The sequence below is a fragment of the Macadamia integrifolia genome, unplaced genomic scaffold (genome assembly GCF_013358625.1).
Source record: "Macadamia integrifolia cultivar HAES 741 unplaced genomic scaffold, SCU_Mint_v3 scaffold1294, whole genome shotgun sequence".
Classification (NCBI taxonomy): domain Eukaryota; kingdom Viridiplantae; phylum Streptophyta; class Magnoliopsida; order Proteales; family Proteaceae; genus Macadamia; species Macadamia integrifolia.
In genome coordinates, this window is record NW_024868149.1 from 199,598 (window position 1) to 227,488 (window position 27,891).

Sequence of the window (27,891 nt, forward strand, 5' to 3'; positions counted from 1 at the left end):
ATGTCCTAAGCATGATTCCAAGGACATAAAATAGATGTTCATTCAACAGTCTAGTGGAAAAATGGCCATAAGAGATTTGAATATTGATCCTATTGTTGTGAGGGAGATGATCTTAATTTTGATTGTAAAGAATGAACTCCCTTTAAGATTTGTGGAGTATGAAGAATTTAGAAAATTGATGCTATATATCTATCCAGATTATAGTACTATAAGTAGATTCACTTTATTGAATGATATTCAAAAAGTATTCAAAAAGGAGAAAATGAATATCAGAGAGGAAATAAAAAACTCTACTGGGAGGGTTTCAGTGACAATAGATTCGTGGACTTCCATCTCCAATGATGGATATATGACACTCACAGCCTACTACATTGATAGAAAGTGGGTTTTACACAAGAGATTGATTAAGTTTACTGTTTTGAACCCTCCACACACTGGTGCACACATTAGTGAAACAATTAACAAGATACTGATAGAGTGGGGACTTGAAGGAAGATTGTTTTCTGTAACAGTGGACATTGCAAGTGCCAATGATGTATTTGTTTCTTTTTTGAAAACAAATTTGAATGCAAAAAATACATTGTTGTGTAAGGGGGAATTCTTTCATGTCCAATGTTGTGCACATGTTTTGAACCTTATAGTGCAAGATGGTATTAAATTAATTGATAAATCAGTTCAGAAGGTTCAAGATAGTGTCAGGTTTGTCAAAAGGTCCCAAGCTAGGAAGGTGAGGTTTATGGAGAGTTGTGAGCACGTGGGCTTAACCACTAAAAGGGGTTTGCATGGAGATGTGTTTACAAGGTGGAATTCCACCTTCCATATGCTTGATGGTACTTTGTTTTATAGGCGAGCTTTTGACAATTTAGAGAACTTAGACACAAACTACAGAGATTGTCCTATTGATGATGAATGGGAAAAGATTGGACATCTTGCAAATATTTGAAGCCTTTTGATGAAATCACAAAGTTGTTGTCTGGGTCAAAGTATCCAACAACCAACTTGTATTTTTCAAGTGTGGTGGAAGTTCATTTGGCTTTAAATGATGCATCTTTGTTTGGGGGTGATTTTCTGAAGGAGATGGTATGTTCCATGAAGGAGAAATTTAATAAGTATTGGGAGAAATATTCTTTGATTTTATCAATTGCTGTTGTTATGGATCCACGCTACAAGTTGGAAATTATTGAGATGTCATGTGAAGAGATTCATCAGGGAAATGAGGTCTTAATTGATGAGTCTGTCAAGCGTGTGAAATTAGCATTAGTCCGTCTTTATGGGGAATATAAAAGCATGCCGAAGGAGAAGTGGTCTTCAAATAGTGCTGCATATGATGGTTCAAGTCTATCTCAAGAGGTATGTTACTATATGTCTATATCTGATTTCATTGACATGCAATTTGATTTAACATCTTAGTTTTGTTTTTAATATAAATGTCTTTTGGCCTATTTTGTAGGATCGATTCTCTAGATGGGAAAAAAGGAAAAGCACCAATAACAATGAAAAGTCTGAATTGGACTAATATCTTGAAGAGCCAAGAAAACCATACGAAAAGGATTATGATGTTCTAGCATATTGGAAGTCATGTCAGGCACAATATCCTGATTTGTCTTGACTAGCTCATGATATCTTGGCAATTCCTGTGTCCACGGTTGCATTTGAATCTACATTTAGTGCAGGGGGTAGGGTGCTTGATAAATATTGAAGTAGATTGGTCCCTAAAAACGTTGAAGCTTTGGTATACTTGCGCGATTGGATGTACGATGCGACTTTTGGAGGTAATATTTTTTCTTCTAACCTCGTATGAAATTATTTGGACATTAGTTTCATATTCTAAGTAATTTTTTTCTGCCTTTATATAGCTGAGGAGGATGAAGAGGAATTATTTGAAGCTTTGGAAGATGTGTTTTCAGAGCCGTCTACTCCTACTTTAGCATCATCCACCACTACTGCCGGTTTTTATTAGTAGTTTTGTTTGTATTTCACTTTCTCAATGTAATATTTTCTTTTGCTATTTGACTATTTGAATGCTAGTAATTGTTGTTCTATCTTGTACCTATGGAGATTGAAATGCCTATGGAATATGGATGGCTGTAGACCAAGTTAGAATTAAGTGCCCATCCTTCAAATTTGGGAACATGTCTATGTGAATCTTTGAGACTTAACTATAAGAAGCAAGATTTATGTTCTTTGTATTATGGACTAATCCTTGCTTGCTTGAAAATGTCACTATATTGTCCAAATTATCTATTAATTTGCCCTCTAAATACTCATATGTGTTGCTCACAAGCTGAAGGGTGTCTTCTATTTCTATGCTTTGTTTATTCCTTATGAATAATTTGAATCTTTCTTCTAGTGGCAACTGTCTTATGCTCTAGTTGAACAGGCAGGTTCAAGAACATATACTTTCTTACAGTTTCAAGTTCACCTGACTTCAAGGTGATAGTACAAAAATTATTGGGATAGATTTTTCCAACAAATCCAGTGCCCCATTTTCTGAGTGAAGAAGAAGCAATTATAAAGCTGGGAAACTTGACGACTCAGATAGCAACAAAATCCACATTGTTGGTTCTTGATGATGTTTGGGAGGACTCAGTTGTTCGAAAATTTGTCTTTGGAGCAGTAAAATATAAGATCCTAGTTACTTCAAGAACTCAATGTCAGGCCTTCGATAATAAATATTCCTTGAAAATGCTCGACAATGCAGATACCATAGCTCTCTTCCCTCACTCAGTATTTCCTCAAAATGGGAATGTGAAGTATGAGGAGCCTGATAGGGAGCTTCAAATGAAGGTGCTTTATTTATATTCTTTATACACAGATAGTGTATGCAAATAAATTTTAAGAAACATTCTGCACCAGGATGCATATATGCTATAATTTTTAGTAGCTCCTTGCAAGCTATAAGTGATTAACTGGAAATTGTTAAATTGCAGATAGTGAGAGGTTGCAAGGGATTCCCAATGGCACTTAAGGTGATTGGCCACTCATTGCATCTGCAGCCTGCCAGGGTGTGGCAAAAAAAAGAGAGGATGATGTCAAGTTGCTCCATTTTTAAGTCCCATAGTGATTTGCTGAGTTATCTTGCAACCAGCTTAGAATACTTGAATGAGGAGGTTCAAGAATGCTTTATGGACTTGGGTTCCTTTCCTGAAGATGAAAGAATCCCTGCTTCATCTCTTATAGATATATGGGTTGAACTTTATGGAATAGATGATTGCAAGTTATAATAAACCGATTGTGAACTGTTTTACAATCCATATGGAATAAACCGAAACCGAAACCGTTTAAAACCGTGAAATCGACACCATTTAAAAACTATGAAAACCAAAACCGTTTATTAAATGGTCACAGTTTTAGAAAGTGGAACCGTTTAGTAAATGGTACGGTTGTGGGTTCAGCCAAATAAATGTGAACCGAACCGATCCGCACTGTTTGAACCAAAACCGAACCGATTAACACCCTTAATAGTACCTAGTAGTTTATAAATTCATTTCCTCCTATTTATTTATTAGTATAAAATATGCATTTCATACTTCATTTAAGTCTCTTCCCATAGGGGGTATAATGGGAATTTACACAATATAGGTGTGGGCCCCACAGCACAAAACCCTGGAAATTTGCATATAATACCTAATTTAACTAATATGTAATTAAAGTTGTAAATTTATTATTATTATTATTTTTTAACCTTCAGTTAGGTCTCTTTCCATAGGGGCAAAATGGGAATTTGCACAGCAGAGGTGGGCCCCACAGTGCAAAAACCTAAAAATTACATTCTGCTAGGAAAAATTGGCTAGCCGGTTTTGGACCTACCAATTTGGGTGCGATCATACCAGCATAGCTGCACCGAATCCTAGCCAAACTCCATAGTTATGCGTGCTTGGGTGAGAGTAATATTAGGATGGGTGACCCCTTGGGGAGTTCTCGTGTTACTCTCTTTTATTCTCCTATACTTAGTTTCATAATTAACTTTACCTCTTTGTCCACGCCTCCTGATGAGTTTCCCAGTGATATTGGCATGCTGAACCAGAGCAGGTGAGGTCACTTCTGCCTTCTTGGCACTCCAGAGCTTCCAACCATGCCAGCATTGGCTTCCTCTGCTCTTTCTTCTTGTCTATCCACAAGTAGGGGTATAAATATCAGATTAGGGTGTTACAATTTTCCCCCTCCTTACAAAAATTTCATCCTCAAAATTTATGAGGCATACCTGGTAATCCAAATAATTTTGGATACATCTCTTTAATCTCATCTTCTATTTCCCAAGAGGCTTCTTGCTCTGGGTGGTTCCTCTATTTCACCTTTACATAAGAGATGGTACAATTTCGGAGCTGATGTTATTTTCTATCAAAGATTCCTTCAGGTTGTTCTTCATAACTCATCATCATCCAGGTCCAATAATTCAATAGTAGGTAGTACATGTTTAGGGTTAGGAACATACTTCTTTAGCATTGATATATGAAAAACATTGTGAAATCTTTTTAACTCTGGGGGCAATGCTAATCTATAAGCTGTCTAGCTAATCCGATCTAGAATCTCGAATGGTCCTACATACCTAGGACTCAATTTTCCTCATTTTCCAAATCCTCTTATACCCCTTACTGGTGAGATTTTCAGAAAAACCTTATCACCCACATCAAATTCTAAAGGTTTTCTTCTATTATTTGCATAGCTCTTTTGTCTAAATTGAGCTGCCTTGATTCTTTCTCTGATTATATCAACCTTCTCACAGGTAGTCTATATCAGTTCAGGCCCCAGAATTCTTCTTGCCCCAACTGCATCCCAATATAATGGAGTTCTACATTTCTTCCCATACAAAGCTTCAAATGGTGCCATACCAGTTGTTGTTTTGTAACTATTATTATATGCAAATTCAATCAAAATCACATGCTCATCCCAACTATAACTCATATCTATAGCACAAGCTCTTAACATATCTTGCAAAATTTGGATGGTCCTTTCTGATTGTCCATCAGTTTGTGGATGAAATGCTATGCTAAAATTCAGCTTGGTCCCCATTGCCTTTTGCACACATTCCTAAAATTTAGAAGTAAACCAAGAATCACGATCAGAAACAATACTGACAGGCACACCATGATATATCACAATATTATCAATATATAACTGTGCCAATTTCTCTATAGAATGAGATATCTTCATAGATATGAAACATGCTACCTTTGTTAATCTATCAACAATCTCCCAAATAGTATCATTCCCCTTTCTAGTCCGTGGTAGCCCTATCACAAAGTCTATAGTAATATGTTTCCACTTCCATTCTGGCACTGGAAGAGGCTGTAACAGTCCATGGGGTCTTTGTCTCACTGCCTTCACCATCTGACAATTCATACATTTAGCTATATGTTTTGCCACATTATTCTTCATGTTATGCCACCAATATAGTTTCTTCAGATCTTTATACATTTTGGTACTTCCAGGATGTGAAGAGTGAGGAGTGCTATGAGATTCATTTAAGATCAACTGTATCAATATCTCCTCCCTTGGAACATATAATCTGTCTTTAAACCATCAGTTAGGTCTCTTTCCAAAGGGACAAAATGGAAATTTGCACAGTAGAGGTGGGCCCCATAGTGCAAAAACCCAAAAATTACATTCTGTAGGCAAAATTGGCTGGCCGATTTTGGACCTACTGGTTTGGGTGCAATCATACTAGCACAGCTGCACTGAATCCCATCCAAACTCGATAGTTAAGCATGATATTAGGATGGGTGACCCCCTGGGAAGTTCTCATGTTACACGCCTTTATTCTCCTATTCTTAGTTTCATAATTAACTTTACCTCTTTGTCCACGCCTCCTGATGAGTTCCCCAGTGATATTGGTATACTGAACTGGAGCAGGTGGGGTCATTTCTGCCTTCTTGGCACCCAGAGCTACCAACCATGCCAGCATTGGCTTCCTCTGCTCTTTCTTCTTACTTGTCCACAAGTAGGGGTGTAAATATCAGATTAGGTTGTTACACGTAAGCTAAGATGGGACTTCATTAAATAAAATCTAATTTTTTATTTATATACAATAGATTCGGGGATGCACAATCATGGATACGCAACCATGTGCGGTGACATATGATCATGTGCAACCAAAAAATATTGCTCTGATACCAATGAAAGATAATGGAAATGACAGAGATCAGGGTTACTTCAATGAAGCTTCACTCACAGTGGAATAGATCTAGTTGCATACGCATCGTCCCTGCACTAAATGTAACGATCAAAGGTTTGCAGCGATCTCACTAGGAAAAGTTCTACCCACCAAATCCAAGAATAGTAATAGACATCCTTAGAGATACACATTCTCAATTAGGAGAGACAGAAGAGAATAGGGAGAGAGAGAAAGATAGACCTCTTGGGATTAGGTCAAAAACTTACTTTGTTGTGCCTAAACCACTTATTTATAGAAATTTGGCCAGATAGAGTTCCTAATCTTAGGAATCCTAATGGGTCTACACTTGCCCCAAGTGGGGCACCCCACGAATGAATCAGGTCAAGACCCGCTTCGACCCATTCGTTTAACAACTTTGATTAGAGCTGAATGGAAAAAAAAGGATCTATCCCATCGGAAAATTGGAAAAGAAGGATCTATATAGCCGACTTGAGACTTGGGACAGGGAATGTATACCCAAGTCCTCTCAGCTGTCCAATGTGCTTTGGGGCATAAGATGCGTTGGAGAGGAGCCAGATCTAAGGCCCCACATGTTGTGCAATGCACATCAAAGGCACGCACCCAACAAAGGCACACACCCCAAGGTAGTATGGGCCGTTGGATGTGCCCCACACACCATGCCGCGCCACAGAGAAGCCCCATGCAATGGTTGGATGGCCAAGTCATTGGAGAGGAGTCGCATCCCCAAAACTATTTAAGTCGTGTTTTTCGATTGTCATCCATTTCAATGGTTCAAAGTTCAAACGGTATTGTTTTTGAGAGAAGAGAGTTGAGATGAGGTGAGACCCTTAGAGAAGCAATGAAGAAGATGCTTGGAAGGTTTTCAAGGTGTTGGTTTTGCATTGCTTCTCCTCGACCTTGGCTCTTTATTGGCCTAGGCAACCCTGGTGAGAAATATCAAGGAACAAGGCACAATGTATGTCGGTCTGCCTGGATTCTCTAAGAAACCCCAATTTCACTATTCAGGATTCCATTATTCTTTAACTTCTCTCTCTCTCTCTCTCTCTCTCTCTCTCTATTTCTAAAAACAGGTAGGCTTTGAGATAATCGATGCGTTCGCCGAATCACAAGGTATTTCAATGGATAAGGTTCAGTGCAAAGCCCTCTTTGGACAAGGTATGTTTGATTTATTTATACATTCATTTTTTGTGGGGTTAATTTCCACTCCTTAGTTTGAAAATTGATTCCCCATTTGTTTGAATGGTAATGTTGTTTCTTTCTTCAGGTTTCATTGGCGATGTGCCGGTTCTCCTTGTGAAGCCACAGACATATATGAACTTGAGTGGGGAATCCGTATGTACTTAAAATAATTCTTTTTTGGGGTTTAATATATATATCCCACTTTTTTTGGGTTGGGGGGGGAGGGGGTGTAGGAAGAAAATGAAAAGAGATGGCAATGATTGAAATTCTGGTTATACCCAAAGTAATGGGTTCGCATAATGTGTTGATATTTTTGGACTACTTGTAAGTGAATCACCTTTGGTTGTCTCCTTGTAAATACTGAGGAATTTTCGGTTGTGCTCCTTGTGGTCTTTGTTCCAGGTGTAGGGGCTGCTCATACATATTTTGTGCATTCTTCAGCTTTTTCAACCTTTTCATATTATTTGAAGGGCACATTGGCCAACCTTTTTAAAGATCATCTTGGTTTCTCTCAAAAATAAACAAATGAAAGAAAAACCTATATATTTTTCTTCCAAACTAGCTGTTTCCCCCACCCCCCTCCCCTTAGATTTTACTTCTGCCAGGGTTGAGTTATTTCCTTATTGACATCTCCAAATTCAACTCTAAAAAGGTGGAATAGCCATGTCATATACATGGACTTTTTTTATGTTTGAGATGAGATAGAAATATGTTATATTTCTTCCTTTTTTTATTTTAATTAATCTTGACCAAATTAAAGCACCTGTTCTAATCATTAGTTCAGTTGATTCTGGTATTGAATTCCCTTGATGTGGAACCATGCCAGCAGGGAACTAGTTTCCATAATCTTTTGAAACCACTAACAGATGATTTAGTGGTTTTTGCTTTCCTCTTGGCAGCTGTTTGCACATCAACATCTTTTCTTTGCCATCTCCTTTCAGTCAAGTGTCCTTTGTTTGCTCAAAATTCTTTGCAGCAGTGGCATTTCTTCTTGGGGTTTTTTTAGCCATTCTCCTTTTGGTTTGTATTTTTAACTTGTTAATTGTCGAGACATGAGAATGACTTTATTTTTCTTAAGGTTGGTATGATAACTTTGTTCTTTATGATATTTTGTAACTTTTGGTTGGGCTTTGGTTTCCTCCACACTTAAATAGGAAGCCTTTCCTGAATAGCCCTATTACTTACCTGCCATGTGGGAAATCAGGTGATTGCCCAAATCTTGTTGGCAGGTAAGGTGCAGGGTCCTGTTCACATGTCAGATTTCAGTTGAGAAAGATTTTCCATGTGGAAAAAAACAATAGCAATATCATCTTTAATACCAACTTAATGGGGTTGGCTACATTGATCCAATCAATACATAATATGAAAAAAAAGTCTAAACAATAGAGATGTCAAGATGAGAGAAGAGAGAAGAAGGGTTAGAGTAGAAAGATGAGAGGAGGAAAGAAGCACAACCCAACTACTCAATAGAATCTTAGCTGCATAGGGTTGGCTACATGGATCCTTGCCCTCCAATAGGCTCTGACCAAGGTCATACTACAATACCGAGACTATGCATGTCATTCCTCACCATTTTGTTTATGGTCATTTTATGCTTGCCCCTAGCTCTTTTAGTTCCCTCCATCTGAATTAGATCTCTCCTCCTTATTGGGGCATCCTCAGGCCTCCTTTGAACATGGCCATACTACCTTAGAAGACATTTGTGGAGCTTCTTGTTGATCGGTGCAATTCCCAAATTAGCTCTAATATGCTCATTCCTTACTTTATACTTCCTAGTTTTACCACCATCCATCTTAACATCCTTATCTCAACTACACATAGCTTCTCTATATGACACTTCTTAACTACCAAGCACTCCGCCCCATACATCATAGCTAGACACACAATAGTCCTATAGAATTTTCCCTTTAGCTTTAAAAAGAGACGTCGTTCACAACACTTCGGATGCACGTCTCCACTTCATCCATCAGTTTAATTCTCTATGAAACTTCATCCTCTATGTCACATTCTTTCTTTATGGTTGACCCCAGATATCTTCCCTATGAAAAAATAAAGCCCTAAAAATCTACCATGCAAAAGAATCTTTTGAAAAATATTTTAAAACAAATGGACATCTGAAAATACAAGGGTGAATGCAAATGCATGGAACGATAAATGATTGAATTTGGCTCGAAAATTTGATACATGAGTAATCCAGACAATGCCTTGTCTAGTTAAGCATCTTAGGGCCTGTTTGGTAACATTCTTCCAGAGTATTTCTATGTTTTTGGTTCTTTAGGAACAATATTAGAACATAAACATGTTTGGTAGTGTTGATTCATTTTTTTGTTCTTTCGTAATGAACCAGAAATTTGGAATACACTTTTTTCAGAAAGAAACAAAATCAAGTTTCTGTGTCCCAGAACACACAATTGAAAAGAGAAATACCCTTCTCATCTCTATTATCTTTGTCATCTCTCCTTCTCCTCAACCACGGCCTGACCCTGTGCTCTGCAACTTCTCCCATCCCCTCCTCCACCCTCAAGCTTTGCAACTGCCTTTGCCGGCTCATGCTTCAAATTCTTCGTCTATTCCATGCTTATAGGGATTGGTCCAATTTTTCTCTCCTTTTATGGAGTCGTTGATACATATCTTATGATGCCTTTGGATGAGGGAGGCGAGAAAACCCTGATAGGTTTGGTTTAGTATATGACTCTCTTGATGGGCTAAATGGTGAAGTGATTTTCCTGTCCCAGATTACAATATATCTAGTGAAGAAGTAGAAGTGGAGTCCCCCGATCTTTGTTTTCCTATCCCACTTTCCATTTTTTAATGATCAAATGCTTCTCCACTGTTGTTTTGAACCTCTAACTTTTTTAAGGTACTCTATTTTCTATAGAGAAATTACACCAATCAATTATTTCTTGAACTCGGGATTTAACGATAGGTTTAGCATTTTGACGTGGGATGAAAAGGTTTATTGTATTAGCAAGAGCAAAGCTTTACCATTACCATTCAACAACACCATTTTGAGCCAGAGTATTGACACAACTAGTCTGATGGACCATCCCATAACCAGAAAGATAAGCCTGAAAAGAGCCTTCGAAGTATTCATGGCCACTGTCATTTCGAAGAACTTTAATAGTAGCACTGAATTAGGTGTGCACCATATGATGGAAGTGCTTAAAGCAATGAAAAACATCTCCCTTGGTGCACATCATATAGACCTAAATGGTCCAAGAAATGCAGTCAATAAAAGTAACAAAATATCAAAAGCCATTTACGGGCATATAACGAGATGGACCCCAAATATCATAATGCATTAATGAAAAAGGAGTGACAGTTTTATCAAACATAATAAGTTATTCGAGTTTGTTTGGCCAAAACACATGCCTCACAAGAAAGAAGGAAAAAATCCTAGCTAAAGTCTCCAAAGGAAGATATCCCAAACAACAGTGCCACTGTAGTAACTTAGAGATGGGAGATCACGAAGAATATGTCTGAAGAGCCTGACCAGAGACCGAAGACGAGTCATCATTAAGTAGATACATACCACCATGCACCCTACCAGAGCCAATCGTTGACTCTCACCAAATCCTGAAAAATACAATGAGAGGGAAAAATGTGATTTTGCAATTAATACTGGAAGTGAGACTACTAATGGACAATAAATTAGTAGGAAAGGAGGGAACATGATAAACAAGCAAAATAAATAAAGTAGGATTATAGCAAACAAAGCCCTTTCCAAAATTGGTGGAATGAGTCCCGATAGCCTATCGAACCTAACCATTACTAGAGCAGGAAGTCAACTGAGAGAAAAGGGTAGAAGAACCTATCATGTGATCTGATGCCCCTGAGTCGATAATTCATGGGAGGACTGAACGGATGTACTATGACCACAAAAATAGGTATTTGAACTGGAAGATGTGGAGTGAGAAAAACTCGTAGATGCAGATGAAGGAGGCCCCAACCTAGTCAGAAGACGCAGAAAAGCAAGAAGCTCATATGATGACAGAGAAGCTGCTGGGGTGCTTGGTGCAGAATCAGAGGCCTTAGTATTGTTTGAGCTGACCAAAATTACCATGACCTTTTTCAGATGTATCAGCGGGGTGGCTATGGAACTTCCAACAGTACTCCTTGGTATGACACTCCTTACCGTAATAGTCGCACTTTACAGGTGCTTTGGTAGAAGTGCCACCAAACTGTGGGGCTACACTGTAGGATTGAGAGGCGGGGACAAGTTGGGAGTGGTAATAGGTTGTGGGAGCATAGTATTACGAAGGTTGTCCACAAGTTGTATCATAGAGTAGGCATACTCCAAAGTAGGAAAGGGAGCACGACTCAAAACATGAGCCTGCAGTTGATTGTATTCCACATTCATCCATGCCAGGAAATCATAGACTTTAATCTTATCTTCCCATTTCTTGAAGTTAGTAATATTGGTAGGAATGGAGGGAACAAACTCCTTATAAAAATCCGTCTCCTGCCACAGAGTTTGCAACTCAGAATAGTACTATGACAAAGTGAGCTCTCATGAAACTTCTTACGAAGTTCGAATACTTGAGCATCATTCCCAACCTGGGAATAAGTGTCATTTGCTGACTTCCATATCTTTGCAGTAGAGTCAAGAAGAAAATAGCCAGGAACAATCTATGTCTGCATAAAGTTGACGAGTGTAAATATTAGAAGAAAGAAAAAGAAAATAAGGAGAAAGAGAGAGAGAGAGAGAGAGAGAGAGAGAGAGAGGATAGATATGTAACCAGTTGGCAGTTACAATTTGTGTATTGTAACTCCCACTCTGCTCATATATATGATAACCTAAAGGTTACAGGGGCAGAACTGGAATAACCATCCAGAAAAATAAAAAAGAAGACAAAACCACCCCTAGCACTAATACCGAGACTAGTAGGTCTTGATTTACACTCCCCCTCAAGCTGGAAGCATAGATTTTAATCATGCCCAGCTTGTTATAAATATAATCCACTTAAGCACTCCCCAAGGCCTTTGTAAACAAATCAACAAGTTCTCCTGTACAAACATTACTAGATGAAATAAGTCACTGTTGTAGCTTCTCTCGAACAAAGTGATAATCTACTTCGATGTGTTTCGTTCTTTAATGAAACATAGGATTCGTAGCAATATGAATATCAACCTGATTATCACACCATAATTGTATAGGTGAATCATCAATATACCCAAGTTCAGCCAATAGCTATTTCACCCACATAAATTCACATGTAACATGTGCTATGGCCTGATATTCTGACTCTATACTAGATTGAGCCACAATTATCTATTTCTTGCTCTTCCATGACATAAGGTTCCCTCCAACAAATGTACAATAATCTATAGTTGATCTTTTATCAATAGGAGAACTAGCCCAATCAGCATTTGAAAAACCCCCAACTCGTCTATGTCCGTGGTCAGAGTAAAGTAGACCGCATCCAGGAGGCTTCTTGAGGTACCACAAAATATGCATAACAACCACCCAATGAGGGCATCCAAGGAGTAGACAAAAAATTTGACTCACCACACTAACAAAAAAGCAATATCAGGTCGAGTTACAACCAATTAGTTTCCCAACAAGCCTTCGATACTTCTCAAGATCCCTAAAAACATCACCACTATCAACTGTAAGCTTTAAATTGGGATCTATGGGAGTATATAAGGGTTTAAAGCCCAACATTCCTGTCTCTGAAAGAATATCAACAACATATTTTCCTTGTGACAGTGAAATTCCTTTCCTTGACCGAGTCACTTCCTCACCTAGATTATATATCAGCTTTCCCAAATCTTTGATCTGAAGTTTCTGCTGAAAATGTTCCTTTAGCTTCTCAATTCCTAACTAATTATTTCCTGTAATGATAATATCATCCGCATGTATAACAATAAATATTTGTCCTGCGACTGAATGCCGAAAAAGACCGAATGATCACTACAACACTGTGTCAGCCCAAAGGCTCCAAACTCCAAAACCACCTCAATAAGTCAACCAAACCACACCCGAGGCGTTTGTTTCAGCTCATACAAAGACTTTTTAAGCTTGCACACCATACCATTCTCCCCCTGAGCAACAAACCCAGGAGGTTACTCCATATATACTTCCTCATAGAGATCACCATGCAAGAAGACATTCTTTACATCTAATTGAAACAAAGGCCAATGATGGGTAGCAGCAAGAGAGATCAAAATGCAAATAGAAGTAAGCTTAGCCACAAGAAAAAAAATATCTAAATAATCCACCCCATATACCTAGGCATAGCCTTTGGCGATAAGACGAGCCTTCAAATGGGCCAATGAACCATCTGGATTCACCTTCACCACAAAAACCCAACGAAAACCAATAGTAGATTTTCCTGAGGGTAACGGAACAAGGTCCCATGTCTAATTGTCCTCCAACGCTAACAGTTCCTCAGTCATAGCAGCCCACCAACCAGGATAAGATAGAGCCTCTACAACAGATTTAGGAATAGGATGATGCTCAACAATACTTAAAGAAGCATGAAAGTAGGGGACAAAACTAAATAGGACATAAAGCTAGAAATAGGATGCTGAGTACAAACCTGAACACCCTTACACAAAGCAATAGGTACATCAAGATCAGAAGAGGCAGCGGAAGAAGAATTACTTGATTTTGGACCAGTAGAGTACAGAGGCAAGGCAGAAGAAGGGGGGCCAAATCTTTCCAAGGACGACGCTGTTCCATAACAATAGGGCATGGTGGCGGAGATGGTGATGGAGATGTCGGAGGAACCTAAGGAATAGAAGACTGAATAACTTATAAAGGAATATCATCATCTGACTCAGATTCAAAAAAAGAAAGGCCAGCATAAGGAGCAGACCCAAAGAAGGCAACATCAGCAGTGGAAAAATACTTGTTTTACTCAAAATAATAGCAACAATAACCCTTTTGAGTTCTAGAATAGCCAACAAACATACATTTAAGAGTTTTTGGATCCAACTTGGAAATACCTAGATGATGATTACGAATAAAGCAAACACCACTAAAGACACGTGGTGGTAAAGCAAATAAAGATGCAGAAGGAAACAACAAAGAATGAGAGGGGATCCCACCACATAAGACAGAGAAAGTGATGCAGATCTGGGTTCCAAAAGTAGGGATCAGATCGTTTAGGGCCCACTTGAACACTCAATAAAACAATAGCAATAACCAATGGCAGGTTTGTATTGAAGTAAAGCTTCAACTAGATGGCAGAATTGTAAATAACAAAATGTTCTATGGTATTACTTGGTAGCTAAAGGAGAAGGACATAACATGGATTAGATTTATTAAGCATGTATAAATTAGGAAGGGACAAATATAAGGACAACAAGTAAATAATAAGAGAAAAGAAGGGCAATGATATGAGAATGAAAACAAAAGAAAGACTTTAACACAAAAGACAAAGACAAAAAGACAAAACAAAATTTGAGCAAAGGGAGACATAGATTAAACAATTTAAACCAATAAAGTAAGAAAACAAAAAGGGACACACAAAGGAGAGTTATCTTCTTCCTTCAGCCAAGAAGCAAAGGCGGTGAAGCAGTTTTGGTTCGAGTCCAACTAACCACTTCGAGAGGCTGCTATTATTCCTATGATTTCAAGAGTAAGGCCAAAATTTTCCACCATATCAGATGCACAAGACAGTGGCAGGGATGAACTCCGGTAGCAGCAACTAACTTAACCTGTAACTCAGTCCAGCGCGAGGCACAGAACCAGATCTAAACCAAGTTTCGAAGATCTTGATGGGAGGAACCTTTGGAGACGAGATTCTAGGATTAAGATCGCCCATGGGATGGGAAACCTTCGACCAAAGTCTCAGCCCAAATTGATCAAGCACCAAGGAGATTTGAGAGCTTGACTGGGGCTACAAATATCTCCAGAAATAGGGTAGTTTCAAAAAAGAGGAAGTACAATGGGAAAATAAGGTGAAGATGAAATAAACAGAGAAAGAGAGAGTTTCAGAGAGAAGCAAGGAGGGGAGCATGCACGACAACTATGCCTTTGATACCCAAAACTTCTTTCAATTCTCCAAATATGAAATCTTCTCCATTACATAGCTATATAAAGAAAAAACAAAATATAACACTGGAAGCTAATTAAAATGGAAACTAACCTAAATTGGCAACCAAAACAAAATTCAATCTTCCTACTAACTTGACCACACCCTACACTAACAATAATGGAAGCAAATCAAATTACTAAGTTAATTCCAATATTTTCCACATAAGGCATGCGGTTAATAAGATAACATGTTAAAGTACTATCAACCCAAAAAGGTTTTGGGCACTTTCATCTAAAAAAGAAGAGATCGAGTGACCTCCATTAAGTGTCTATTCTTCCTTTCTGCCACACCATTTTGTTGTGGAGTGTTAGCATAGAAAGATTGATGTAAAATTCCATGTTGAGCCATAAAAGTAGTAAAAGGAGCTGAAAAATATTCCTTGGCATTATCACTATGAAGAGTGCGCAAAGTAGTATTGAACTAATTTTGAGTTTCATACACAAATGCACAGAAAATGGAAAACAAATCAGAATGATTCTTCCATTAAGTAAATCTAGGTAATCTGGAAAAGTCATCAAAAAATGTAACAAAATAGTGAAATCCCAACTTAGAAACAACTGGACGAGGACCCCAAACATCTAAATGAACTAGAAAGAAAGGTTGGTCAGACCGTTTATTGACCTTAGGGGGAAAGCTTACATGATGCAACTTCTCAAACTGAAAAGACTCACAATTTAAATTAGAAATAGACAGAAACTAAGAATCTAAATGCCTCAAACTATCCAATGAAGGATGACCCAAATGACAATGAATTTGGTGAGGTGATGCTACGCTCGAACATGCCACAGATGAAGTGTCCTAAAGTAGATACAACCCCCTGATTCACAACCTAAACCAATTGTCCCCTTCATCGTGAGGTCCTGAAAGACACAAGAATAAAAAAAAAAAAGGTTACAGAGCAATTATGAGTTTTAACGAACTTATTAACAGACAAAAGGTTAAAGGGAAATCCAGGTAGATAGAGAGCAGAAGATAAGGACAAAGAAGTGGCATGAACAATGCCTATACCAGAACCTTGGCTAAAGAAGAATCATCTAAGGTGACATTAGAAGACAATGTATGAAAAGAAGAAAGTATACCTAAGACCGCAGTCATATAGTCTGATGCACCTGAATCAATGATCCAGGGGCGGGAAGCGGTCGAAAGACATGCAGTGGCATTACCTATCTGAACAAATTTAGCAATAGATGGTTGGGATGATTGATAAATCTGAAACTAAGTAAAGCGTACACACTCCTCATCAGACATCTTCACTATCTTACCCTCAGACTGTAAAGCGGATGTAATAACAGAATCAGAAGTAGCAGTAGAATTGGTAAGCTATCGTTGAGATGGTTTGCCATGAAGCTTCCAACAAAGGCGTTGGATGTGTCCTGGGCGACCAAAATGGTGACAGGTCTTCACTGAACCACAAGTCTTTGAATTATGCTGAGTGAGTTGGGAGTTTTAGTAGAACCAGCCCCACGACCAGCACCACCACCTATCCCACTATTGGGCTCATAGTTAGGTGTAAAAGAAGCCAGGGCTGAATTATCAACAAGGGTAGAATCATGCGGATTCTCATGAGATACTCGTAGAACTCGTGAAAAAGTGTGTGAAAGTGCGGCTACCTTATCACCATACAAAATTTGAGAGCGAACGGAATCAAACTCCTCCCTAAGACCACCCAAAAAGCCCATGACAGCAAGCTGATCTCGCTAATTTTGCATCTGTGCCACATCAGAAGTAATAGGAAGTTGGAAATTCAGTTCCTCATACATCCTCTTAAAGTCGGAAAAATACTAAGTCAAAGGACGGCCCTTTCGATCAGCCCTATAGAACTCCTGAGATAACTCATATACAGGAAAGATTGTTCTGTTCAGAGTACAAAACATTCAGGTGTTCCCATAGCTCCTTAACCTATCAACATGGGTAACCAAATCAATAATCTGATTATCCATATAATTTAGCATCTGTCCCCAAATCTTTTCATTAGTCGTTTCCCAAAATGTGTCTGGCTGGTTGAGTCTTTGTCAAGTGATCCTAGTGACCACGACCAGTCAATACCGGCTTAAAAATCTTTTTCTATTGTTGAAAGTTGGTAATCCCTTCTATCCTTTTCTTATAAATACGATTAGAGGATGAAGAAAAAACCTCAATGATAACATTCTTCGGTGGTTCAGACATTCTTCAAAGTATTCAGAAAATAGAGAAACTATGAGAAGTTGTTGAGACCCAAAAATCAATACCTGTAAAACCCTAGCACAAATCGATTTTGTCAAAAAACCTTGACAACCCTAAAACTTGTTGTCCACCTCTGAATTTGAAACTCCAGCCGCACTCTTTACTTCACAATTCAAGCAACACCGAGAAGAGACCTAGTTCTTAATTCGTAACATGAATTAGTCCCTAAAAATTCCCAAAAAACAGCATAGGGTGCTGCACCCCTTGAAACGAAACCAAAACTAATCCCAAGAATTATCTGAGATGAATTAGCCAATAATGTTTAAGGCTTTGACAGAGAGTTGAACAAGACCTAAGGAAAGTTGCAGCAGTACTTAAGGATCTTACTTGATACAATGTAAATATTAGAAGAAAGTGTAGAAAACCAAAAATCTGTATCAGTAACTTTAGAGAATAGAGATAAGGAAGAAGAAGAGAGACAACAAGGGAGAGGAGTAGCTGACGTGTAGTCTAGCAATCTCCCTCCATCGTATATTATAATAAATAGATCCAAGCACAATCATACGTGGAATAGGAAATACAATCCTAGTCTAACTCTAATTTAGGAAACCAGAGATCTAATCTAACTAGGAAGGTAAACAACCTAATCTAACTTAGAAAGGTAATAAGATAACCATGTCGTGATGGGGACACTCCCCCTATTGTTGACACATATTCCAACACTTCCCCTCAAGCTGGAGTATACATATATCAAAATAAAGCCCCAGTTTGGACCAAGGAGAATTGAAAAACAAATGTAACATCAGTCTTGAACAGTAGTTGTAGACTCCAATGGGAACAATGGAAACTTCAGTTAACCACCATAAAAACCAGCAACAATATCAACTTAAGCACACCAACATTAGTAGCATCAATAGATAAAAAATGTCGTGTCGAACCATCATCAGCAATGAACAAAAGGACGGTAGATAATCAATAACATGTGCAGTATTTAATCTTCAAGAGGAGTAGACTTGATCTTAAATGTCTAAGGAATACTCAATCTCCAAAAGGAAGAACAAAAAATGGCAGGAATGGTAGATATCATCAATCGCAATCCAAAATACCATAGCATCAGATAGGTTACAATGATAGATACTCTCTTATAATTGTGGAACTTGATTTCCAATAGGGGAAGACACGATCTTCAATATAAGGAAAAAACTCTATCTTCAAAGAAAGGAATCAATTCAATCGCACAAGGTGGATACAAATCTTCAAAAAACACCATATCATACTTTAAAAAATGTAAAGATGGAGGGCAACAACTTAGGTACCGTTTGACAATGTTCCATTTTTGCCGTTTCTGCGTTTTCTTATTCTTAGAAATGAAGAAACAACCTAAATAGCGTTTGATAAAGTTGTTCAATTTCACCCGTTTCTAGAAACATAAATCAAAATTTATGCCTATTTACAATTCTAGAAACGACTTTGATGAAAAAAGTCGGCTTGTTTCGTTGTTTCTAGAAATGAATTTGAGAGAAAAAAAAAGGTTGATGTGCCCGATAAATCTCTCAACTATTTAAACCTAAAAAGAGGAAACCAAACCCTCTCTCCCTTTTGGGCATCCGATGATACTATTGGGTTTTTTAGTGGCATTATGTCTGCAAAAACTTTTCGAGAAACAGGTTTATTAAACACCAAAAAATCCGTTTTTGTTTTCGAAAACGTGAAAATCTCTTTCTGTTGTTTCTAGACATAGAAACAGTAGAAATGTTATCAAATTGTGCCTTAGATCCTTAAGAGATCACCTCATCTTAAGATATCACTTCATTAATGTTGCCCTTCAAAAGCTAAATCTGTTATTGGATACATGAGCTAATAAATAATCTTTACTGATAAAAATCTCCATTCAATGAATTACGTAAAGCAAATAATATCTGTAGAGCAGATAAAATCTCCAATCTCTCCCTCATGCATAGCATTACACATGAACTAGAATTCCAATAATCAATATCCCAAATAAACTCTTAACCAAAAGTATAAAATAATGGCTAATCTCCCCCTCATAGCAGTAAGGCTGAACAAACAATCTCCAATTACCATGGCATGCTAATACCAGTGCCAAAAACACTATCAATCCCAAAGATGTGATTTTGGGCCCACCAAAGCAACAATATGGCACAAGTATATGCTCAATGGCAATTCTGTAATTACTTCATGCAATCCCCAATCGATGCGGAACCTGGGTCAAATACCCAATTGGGTTTGGTATAGACCCATCCAATTCATAATAGACAATAACAAGGGGTAATAGCAGAATCGTAATGAACCAAAATATTTCAGAGGGCTATTGATAATGAAGGTTAGACACGGATCCAGGTCGAAAAATCGAAATTGGATCATTTATGAGCCCATCTGATTGACAAATAGCTCAAATATTGAGAAATAATGGAAATCCAGGAAACAGGTTAAAAAAAAAACAGCTTGGGAGAGGCAATCTGGTAAACAACCAGAATTGCAAAGGGGTTTTTATGTAGGCTAAGTGGGGATAAAATATAAAAAGGAATTAGATTTATTGTCTAGGCATAAACTAGGAAGGGAACGTAAAATATGGACTAAGTAGAATAAAGGAAGAAAGGAGGGTAATTTTGGAAAAATAAACAAATGGGTGGCAACTCACAATTGGGTTGTCTTCAACCTCTCGCAGCAGCTCTATGGTAGAACAAGAAACCATACGGAGGAGAGAACTCCTGTAGTTCTTCTCAATTCAGCCTAGAATTCCAGGTGAGGGTTGAAAACCATATGCTCTCTTGACTCCAACAGAGATCCAACTCAAAACAGCTAGCAAAAGGGAGTTGTTGATCCTGCAACTCAGATCTGGTGGTACTGAATAGAACAGGTGTGAATCCTGATCTTGAACTCATGGTAGAGGGATCATTTGGGACTGATACTCACGGGTCTCAATCACCGATCAAAGAGAAGACTACACTCAATATATCAGGTCAAACCGATGAGCTACAAAGGAGACCAATCCAGCTTTGATGGGCTGTAATCTTCAACCAACAGCAACCATATCAGCAAAGAGAAACTGCACCTTTAATTAATAGCAGCAATCAATGGGAGATCACGATAGGGGGTTTCAGCAGCAGTCAAGAACAAGATCCAGTGAACCCTAGTTCAGCAATAACAACAATCAGAAAATCAGACAATCAACCATTTTCTAGATGAAGCTTCGATCATCAAATCAGAAAAACAACTTCACAATCCCAGGTATGATTTTCATACAAAACCCATACGAAATCTTCTGAACTAAGGTTTCTTCATCAAACTAAAAACCCAAAACGACTCTCAAAACAACGAATCAATGGAGAGAATTAGCATTACTGGCAGTCTGGCTCTGATACCATGTAGAAACCAAATATCTGTAACCAATAACTTGAGAGAAGAGAGATAATGAAGAAGAAGAGAGATGGCAAGGAAGAGGAGCAATAGATGTGTAGTCTCGTAGTTTCTCTCCATCGTATGTTTATAATAAATAGATCTAAGTACAATCATAGGTGAAATGGGAAATAAAATCCTAGTCTAACTTTAGTTTAGGAAACTAGAGATCTAATCTAACTAGGAAGGTAAACAACCTAATCTAACTTGGAAAGGTAATAAGATAACCATGTCACGATGGGGACATTCCCCCTATTGGTGACATATATTCCAATAGAAAGAAAAAGAGAAGGAGAAAGAGAGAGAGGCGATGGATGTGTAACCAGTTGGGAGTTACAACTTGTGTATTGCAACTCCCACTCCACTCATATATATATAATAACCTAAATGTTATAGGGGCAGAACTGGAATAACAGTCCAGAAAAATAAAAAGAAGACAAAACTTCTCCTACTCATCTCGGTCGAGACTAGTAGGTCTCGATTTACAACAAGGAATGACAAAACAAGAGAATTTGCATACTCCCATTTATCAACATCTGTACCTGTGGTGGGCCACTTTGTGTCTCCGGTAAGATACCCATAATATCCATGGGATTTGATGGAGATACAACAGGAGCATGACCACATTAGATAGTTGGTACCATCTAGCTTGATAGCGCATTGAGGGAATGTGGGAAGAGTGCCAAAGGAGTTTCTATCACCACTAGTGGATGTAGTCGAAATTGCAAACATGGTGGCCACTCAAAGAGGCTGAAGGGATAAAGACTAGCTGGAACAAGCTGATACACCCACCTTAGGTAGCAAAAGAAAAAAAAAAAAAAAGCAGAGAAAAAACCCTGAAAACCCCAAAAATCGATAAGGGTACAAAACCCTGATTAATTGATTTTCTTTGCGTAGGTATCCTGAGATGGAAAAGTTGTTAGAAAAAGCCACACAACATGTGAACAACCCCAGAGGAAGGTATCATTAACACAAATTGATGCACAAGAACTAGGAAACAGAACCCTGACATCAAAAAAATCAGTTAAGATGAAAACACTGAATCAATATAAGTAAAACCGTAAAAAAGGGGTTGGGTCTCTCAGATCATTAGGAAAGGAGATTTGAGAGACAAAATAGAAGAGAAGAGGTAAAGAAGCTCTAGGTAGTTTAGAGAAGCACCACCGAGGTGCTGATCTCAAGGTCAAGAAAGAGGGAGAGGAGGGTTTGGATCTCCGCTCTGATACTATTTTGAATGGAATAACGACTTGTGTCTAATGGACACAGGCTAGCTCTATTTATAATATGGAGGAGAACAATCTAGAATAAATGCAAGACTAAATACCTATAAAAGACAATTTTACCCTTGTACCCATTTACAACAAGAAGAAACTTTTTTGTCTATAGTCCAACATCAGCATCAGTATTGAAGTATAAAGGAATAGAAATTATTCGATATGTGAAAGTGAGTTTTGTGACCATCTAACTGATGAATATCTGGTATTCATTGATTTCATAATCTTTTTGTTGTTGTATGGAGAAGAAAATAAAATTTACGGCCCAATAACCAAAGTATTGATGAAACCATCAACTGTGCTATTGATGGCAATAGATGCTAAAATAGTTGGCTGGAGCTGTATATTCTACAGGATTCATATTGCATATCTTTTATCTGCAAGGTTTATGATAGTTCCATGGCTTCACATGGAACATTTTATACTCTTAAGTGATGGCATAAATAGTAAACTCCAGATATTTCTGAACTTGCAGACTCTGGTCCCTAAGAATTTTTTTTTTTTTTTTTTAGTGATGCTTTTCTGATGTTCACTTGAAGACTTCCTCCTTTTTGAGAGGTAGCAGTAAATTTATTGGAAGACAGAACATATAGCCACAAGAATGTATGAGCTATAAACACATGTACAAGGGATTTACGGAAAAACATACCTACTGAGATACCAGTGTCCTGTCACCTGTGAGAATATTAAAATTTTCCCATACATTTCTGGACCTTTCTACCTTAAAAAATCATTAGTTTCTCTCAGAACTGACAAGGAAATAGTGAAAGGTGTCATCTCCCATATAATTTCTCCCTTTTTCCTTCGAAGGTACCTATCCCTGATTGTGTTTAGGGGCACTCAACTGACTTTGAAATATCCAACAGAATTGCCCAAATGTCCATAACTATAAGACGATCAAAGAATGAGTTTCATTACTGTCTCCACAGCTTCTTCATTAATAATTCATTTTGGCTTGGCAATTCCTCTATCTTGAAACTTATCAATGGGAAGGATCTTGTCTAGAGCGAGCACATATACAAATGCATTTCCCCTTGGGGAAATTAGTTAAATCAAATATTCTGAACCGGGGATATTGTTTCTCCTCTTGAAACGATGGATTGGTGCAAGGAGTTCACTGAAAAAAATCCTCTTTCAGCCTTTTGTGACTGTACACACTCTTTTTGTCAGAGAATGTATAGAACCATTGCACATTCCTTCACTTCCCAATTCGAATGTTGGGAAGAAAGAATCTATACTTGAAAGCTTCTCTTGCATTATAAATGCATATGAGAGCAGCTTTCGTGAGTTCAAATGTTAATGTCTACAGTCACCTGCCATGTTATCACTCAATGGTTTGAATGATATAGACTTGATACGTTGTCTTGTTTAAAGTTTAGATACTCTCAAGATCCACATAAAAGGACATCGAGGTCGGTACTTTCTTCCACAACTTTTACTTGCATTTCTATACTCGACGAGAGACAATTTATATCCATTATAAATGTCTCCTGATAATCTGATTATGCTTTTAAGATAATAGAAATATAGAATTCAGAAGGGAGAGAATATCATGTTAATATTCTACCTTTTGTTATTGGCTGCAGACTGGACCACTTGCAGCATATTTTAAGCTACCAATGAATCGTGTGCTGGTGGTACTACCCTCATTGTATCCTTGTAGCACTCAATTTTTTGTTGCTAAATTTGCAAAAAAATATCTTCCAATTTACACTGTTGGATGTTCTACTTTCTAGTTTTTTGATGACATGGATTTGCCTTGTGGAGTGCTTTGTCTACAACCCAAAGGAGGATATGGAAGTCATAATGGGTATCATTCAAGTCGTATCTTGTGCCCAATTCCCATATTTTGTTTGTCGTTATTCAATTCTAGTCATATTTTTTTTCTTAGCATAACAAAATGACCAAGATTATTTTGGACACTTGGCTTGGATTTTTGAATTGAAATCGTATTAATGATGTTAGGGCGGCCACTGGGCTGAGCTGAACCCATGGTTTGAGGTTTCGGTTTCGAGCATGGTTTCGTTCAGGTCTCAAACTGAGATATCTCCATCGAAATCAGGTACTTTTTATTAGCAAGTATCGGGGTTGGGTTATGGTGGCCATATGGCCAAGTTTGGTCTTGAAACATGTAAGACAATCTATTTTAGGCCTTCTAAACATAGTGGATACAACAATAACAACTCAGCCTTATCCCAACCAAATGGGGTCGGATACATGGATATGATTACAGGTAACAAAAGAAAAGTAAAAGGAAAGGAACACAACAAAAAAAAAAAAGTGTAATTTACATCCCCCTCCCTTGTGTTTTCAAAAATTACATCAACCTCCCCTACAGTATGTTAAAAATTACAAATAAGCTAACTCCATTAACTTTTAACCGTTTAATTTGTAAAATACTTTTATAATACCCATATTACCCCCATTACTGTAATTTTACCCTACCCTGATATACATCTTCCCCAAATCTTAAAATCGATTTGTCTAACTGTTATTTGTGGTATTGATTTGTCCAACTGTTCTTGCAGCAATACTTTCAAGCAGAGGCCCTCTGTGAGCATGAAGAAGATGAATCTCATCTATGATAAGTAGTTTTACAAGTTGCGTATGGGTTCGGTCCCAAGATTTTCTCATGATAATATCCCACTTCTCACGAGTTGTAACAATTATCTGTGTTTCTTCAATTTGTTGACGAGCCAGGGTCTAGTCTACACTTAGCTCCTTAACTTTGACATCATAATGTTGCAAATGATTGGACAAATTTCCAACAACTTCAGCTACAAGAGCTTTCATCGGTGCCACATAGACAATCTTATAGTTGTTGTTGAATGATCCATCTGGGTTCCTGTGCAATGCAATCTGCTGAAGAATGGTTAGCATGGCAACATTCGTTTTCCCTGCACCAGTTGGAGCACACAAGAGAATATTTTCTTCAGTAAAGAGAGCAATTTCATAAACTTTACTCTGCACACTAATCAGCTGGGTCATTCCCTTTAAAAGCTGTCTGCGCCCAGTCACAACAAATAGAGTAAAGGAACAAGAAAAAATCAGAATGAAAGGAGAGAATGGAGAGCAACTCACCATCCCCTGCAACCGTCGTCGTCGCCCCTGTCATCTTCGCCTGCTGTCGCTTCCTATTGTCAGTGGTTGTGAACCTCATTTCGGTTTTCCTCAAACCCTATTCCCCTAATCTATTTTCAGTTTGAGGGAAAATGATATGATAGAAGACACAAGGGTAAAATCGAAATACTCGTTGGGGTTAAAGAAAAGAAGGCAAACTTGTCTTTTAACATTCAAAACTAACACCCCACTGACAGTGTCATCTGACAAGGAAGGTTGGTGTAACTTTTGAAAACATAGGGGAGGGGGGATAAAAAAAAAAAAAAACACTAAACTCACCTAAATGGGGTCAAGTACATGAATTCTTACTTTTTAAAAAGGTCTATCGAAGGTCATACATGAGACCAGACCTAAATTATGCATGTCTTTGTATTACTAGACCTAAACTATGCATATCTTTCCTCAATACTCCTATAGTCATTTTAGGCATGCCCCCAGTTCTTTTAGATCCTTCTATCTAAACCATCATTATCAAGGCATCGCCAAGGCATTAAGGCGGTATGGATAGGCTAAGGCAGTCATGTGCTTTATGGGTTTCACGTAAGGCAACCACCTTAATGGCTAAGACGGCACCTTACTTCAACTTAGGATGCCTTGTTGCACCTTACGATGCCTTATTGCGCCTTGCGACCAAGGCAGACACATTTTATGTTTTTGTTTGTTATTTATTTATTTATTTTGTTTAAATGTATTACCATAGATTCCATATCTTTTGTTGTGATTAGCAAGTCTATGGGAACTCTGTAAAAACTATGGGATCAAGTCTATATAAAGTTGATGAGCATATTTATGTGTGAAATCTAGGGTAGTAAAACATGCATTTTACATATTTAAAATGGAGGTACCTTGGGTTTTACTCTCTTTTTGTAGGTTTTATATTTTCAAGGCCTTAAGGACTATCGGGCGCTATATCTTCAATTTTACACGTAAAGATGTCCTATTTCTTTTCATGGTTGTGAAGAGGATGAAATTCTGAGCAAGATGGACGTGTTCAATTAAAAGTACACATTCTTTTGGTCACCTGTACAAATGATTATTCTTTTCGAGTCAGAAAAAGAATAATGGATTAGAACTAAACCGAGATGCAGAACCAGCCCATTTGTAGTTGTCCCAAAGGTACAAGGAATATTCCAAATGCCAACAATGATTGATGGACCACATCCTTAAGTAACTAAAGATTCATTTTTGGTAACAACAACTACCTAGTGTAGTTGGTGAGCTATGGTGTGCAAAATTTTCTTGCTCACCAAGAGGTCTCAAGTTCGAATCTCATGGTTGTTTTTTTTTAGAGAATTTTGTTGAAGATTTTCTGCTTTTCACTCACTTAAAGCACTAAGGGCATGGAGGGTATTTCCACATCAAATTAGAAGCAAGAAAGATCGTGGAAGGGTTCCTGCACAAGAAGAGAAGAAAAAAAAAAGGAAAGAAAAAAAAAAGGGAGAAATAAAGATTGTCCAAATCTTCTCTCTCCTCCACATCATCACCAAAAGATTGTCCAAATCATACAAAGCAAGAAGGAAAATCGTCCCTTGGAGGGAGAAAAAGAAGAGAAATAAATTAGAAAAAAACAAAGGAAAGAAAATAAGCAAACAAATTATAGGAAATTTCTCAAAGTTTATTTCTCTTTTTCACCTTAGCACTTTTGGTCTCAAAAGATCTCATAACCAATTGTGGGTTTCTCCCTTTTAGGAAAAAGAAATTTGTTACCCTACCTCCCCATTCCCTATAAATACAACTCATGTAAGAGGAGGGGAGATAATTCATTCTTCTTCTAGGTTTTTTTTAGTTGCTCTCTCTTTCTCTTGCTCTCTCTTTAGTTTTAGTTCTTCTTTATCTTTTCTTTAATCACTTTCGTAATAGATTTTTTTATTTCAATTAATGCAAGCACTCTTTTATTTTTATTCAGCCCTTTTATGTTTATGATTTATGCAATTGAGTTGTAATTTTTTAAGTTATAGTTCTAGGCTTAGATCTAGGTGACAAGATCATGAGCCGTGGAGCAATTTTTTTTCAAGATTTGTTTTCTCTAGTACTAGAAATTTCAGATTTGGTTTATTCTAGATCTGGTTTTTAGTACTGGTAGTATCTCAAATTGATCAAGTTTTCAGTTCAAGGGTTGAAGTTCAAGTAAGTAGGCTCCTTCAATAGTCTTCTCTCCCCCCTCTCATTCCCTCTTCTGACTACCCTTTCTTTCTTAATTTAGGATTTTAATTTCAGTCGTTATATTATTGCTATCCCTTTCCCCCAAGGTTCATGGCTGGTGTATGTGTTGGCTTTGCCCCTCCTAGCCATAGAACCATCATTTTATTGCTTTTATTTTAATTGTCTCCCTTTCCCTAAAGCCAAGTAGAGTAATCCTTGTAAGAGTGACTCTCTGGTCAAGTAGGGAAGCTCATATTATGATGCATCCCTCGGGCTAAGTAGAGAAACCTACTTGTGAGTCTCTCTCTAGCTTTATCCCCTTTCTTTTACTTTATTTTTATTTCAGTATTTTTTTTCTTTATTTATTTATTTATTTTTTAATTGCGTGGGTTGTTTATTTTCAGTTATTTAT

At 37.7% G+C, this 27,891-nt stretch overlaps 2 protein-coding genes across 2 annotated transcripts; both read left to right on the forward strand.

The window, feature by feature from the left end:
• The first annotated feature begins 1,750 nt into the window (after positions 1-1,750).
• LOC122063334 (probable disease resistance protein At5g66900) lies at positions 1,751-3,224 on the forward strand. The gene is made up of 4 exons (XM_042627055.1): positions 1,751-1,772; positions 1,857-1,949; positions 2,480-2,787; positions 2,931-3,224. The coding sequence occupies exons 1-4, from the start codon at positions 1,751-1,753 to the stop codon at positions 3,222-3,224; spliced, it is 717 nt and encodes a 238-aa protein (XP_042482989.1).
• A 3,759-nt stretch (positions 3,225-6,983) lies between these two features.
• On the forward strand, positions 6,984-27,887 carry LOC122063326 (peptidyl-tRNA hydrolase, mitochondrial-like; the record flags this gene model as incomplete). The annotated part of the gene is made up of 7 exons (XM_042627043.1): positions 6,984-7,091; positions 7,207-7,291; positions 7,401-7,468; positions 23,804-23,854; positions 23,954-24,027; positions 26,642-26,664; positions 27,865-27,887. Coding segments are annotated over exons 1-7 (432 nt in total), but the record flags the coding sequence as incomplete, so codon positions are not given.
• Positions 27,888-27,891: the final 4 nt, after the last annotated feature.

Excerpts from the sequence above, each read along its gene's own strand:
- LOC122063334 (XM_042627055.1), top strand. The coding sequence starts at position 1,751 with ATGTACGATGCGACTTTTGGAG. Across the intron at positions 1,773-1,856 it reads GTACGATGCGACTTTTGGAG|CTGAGGAGGATGAAGAGGAA; the intron begins GTAATATTTTTT and ends GCCTTTATATAG. Across the intron at positions 1,950-2,479 it reads ATCATCCACCACTACTGCCG|TGCCCCATTTTCTGAGTGAA; the intron begins GTTTTTATTAGT and ends CAACAAATCCAG.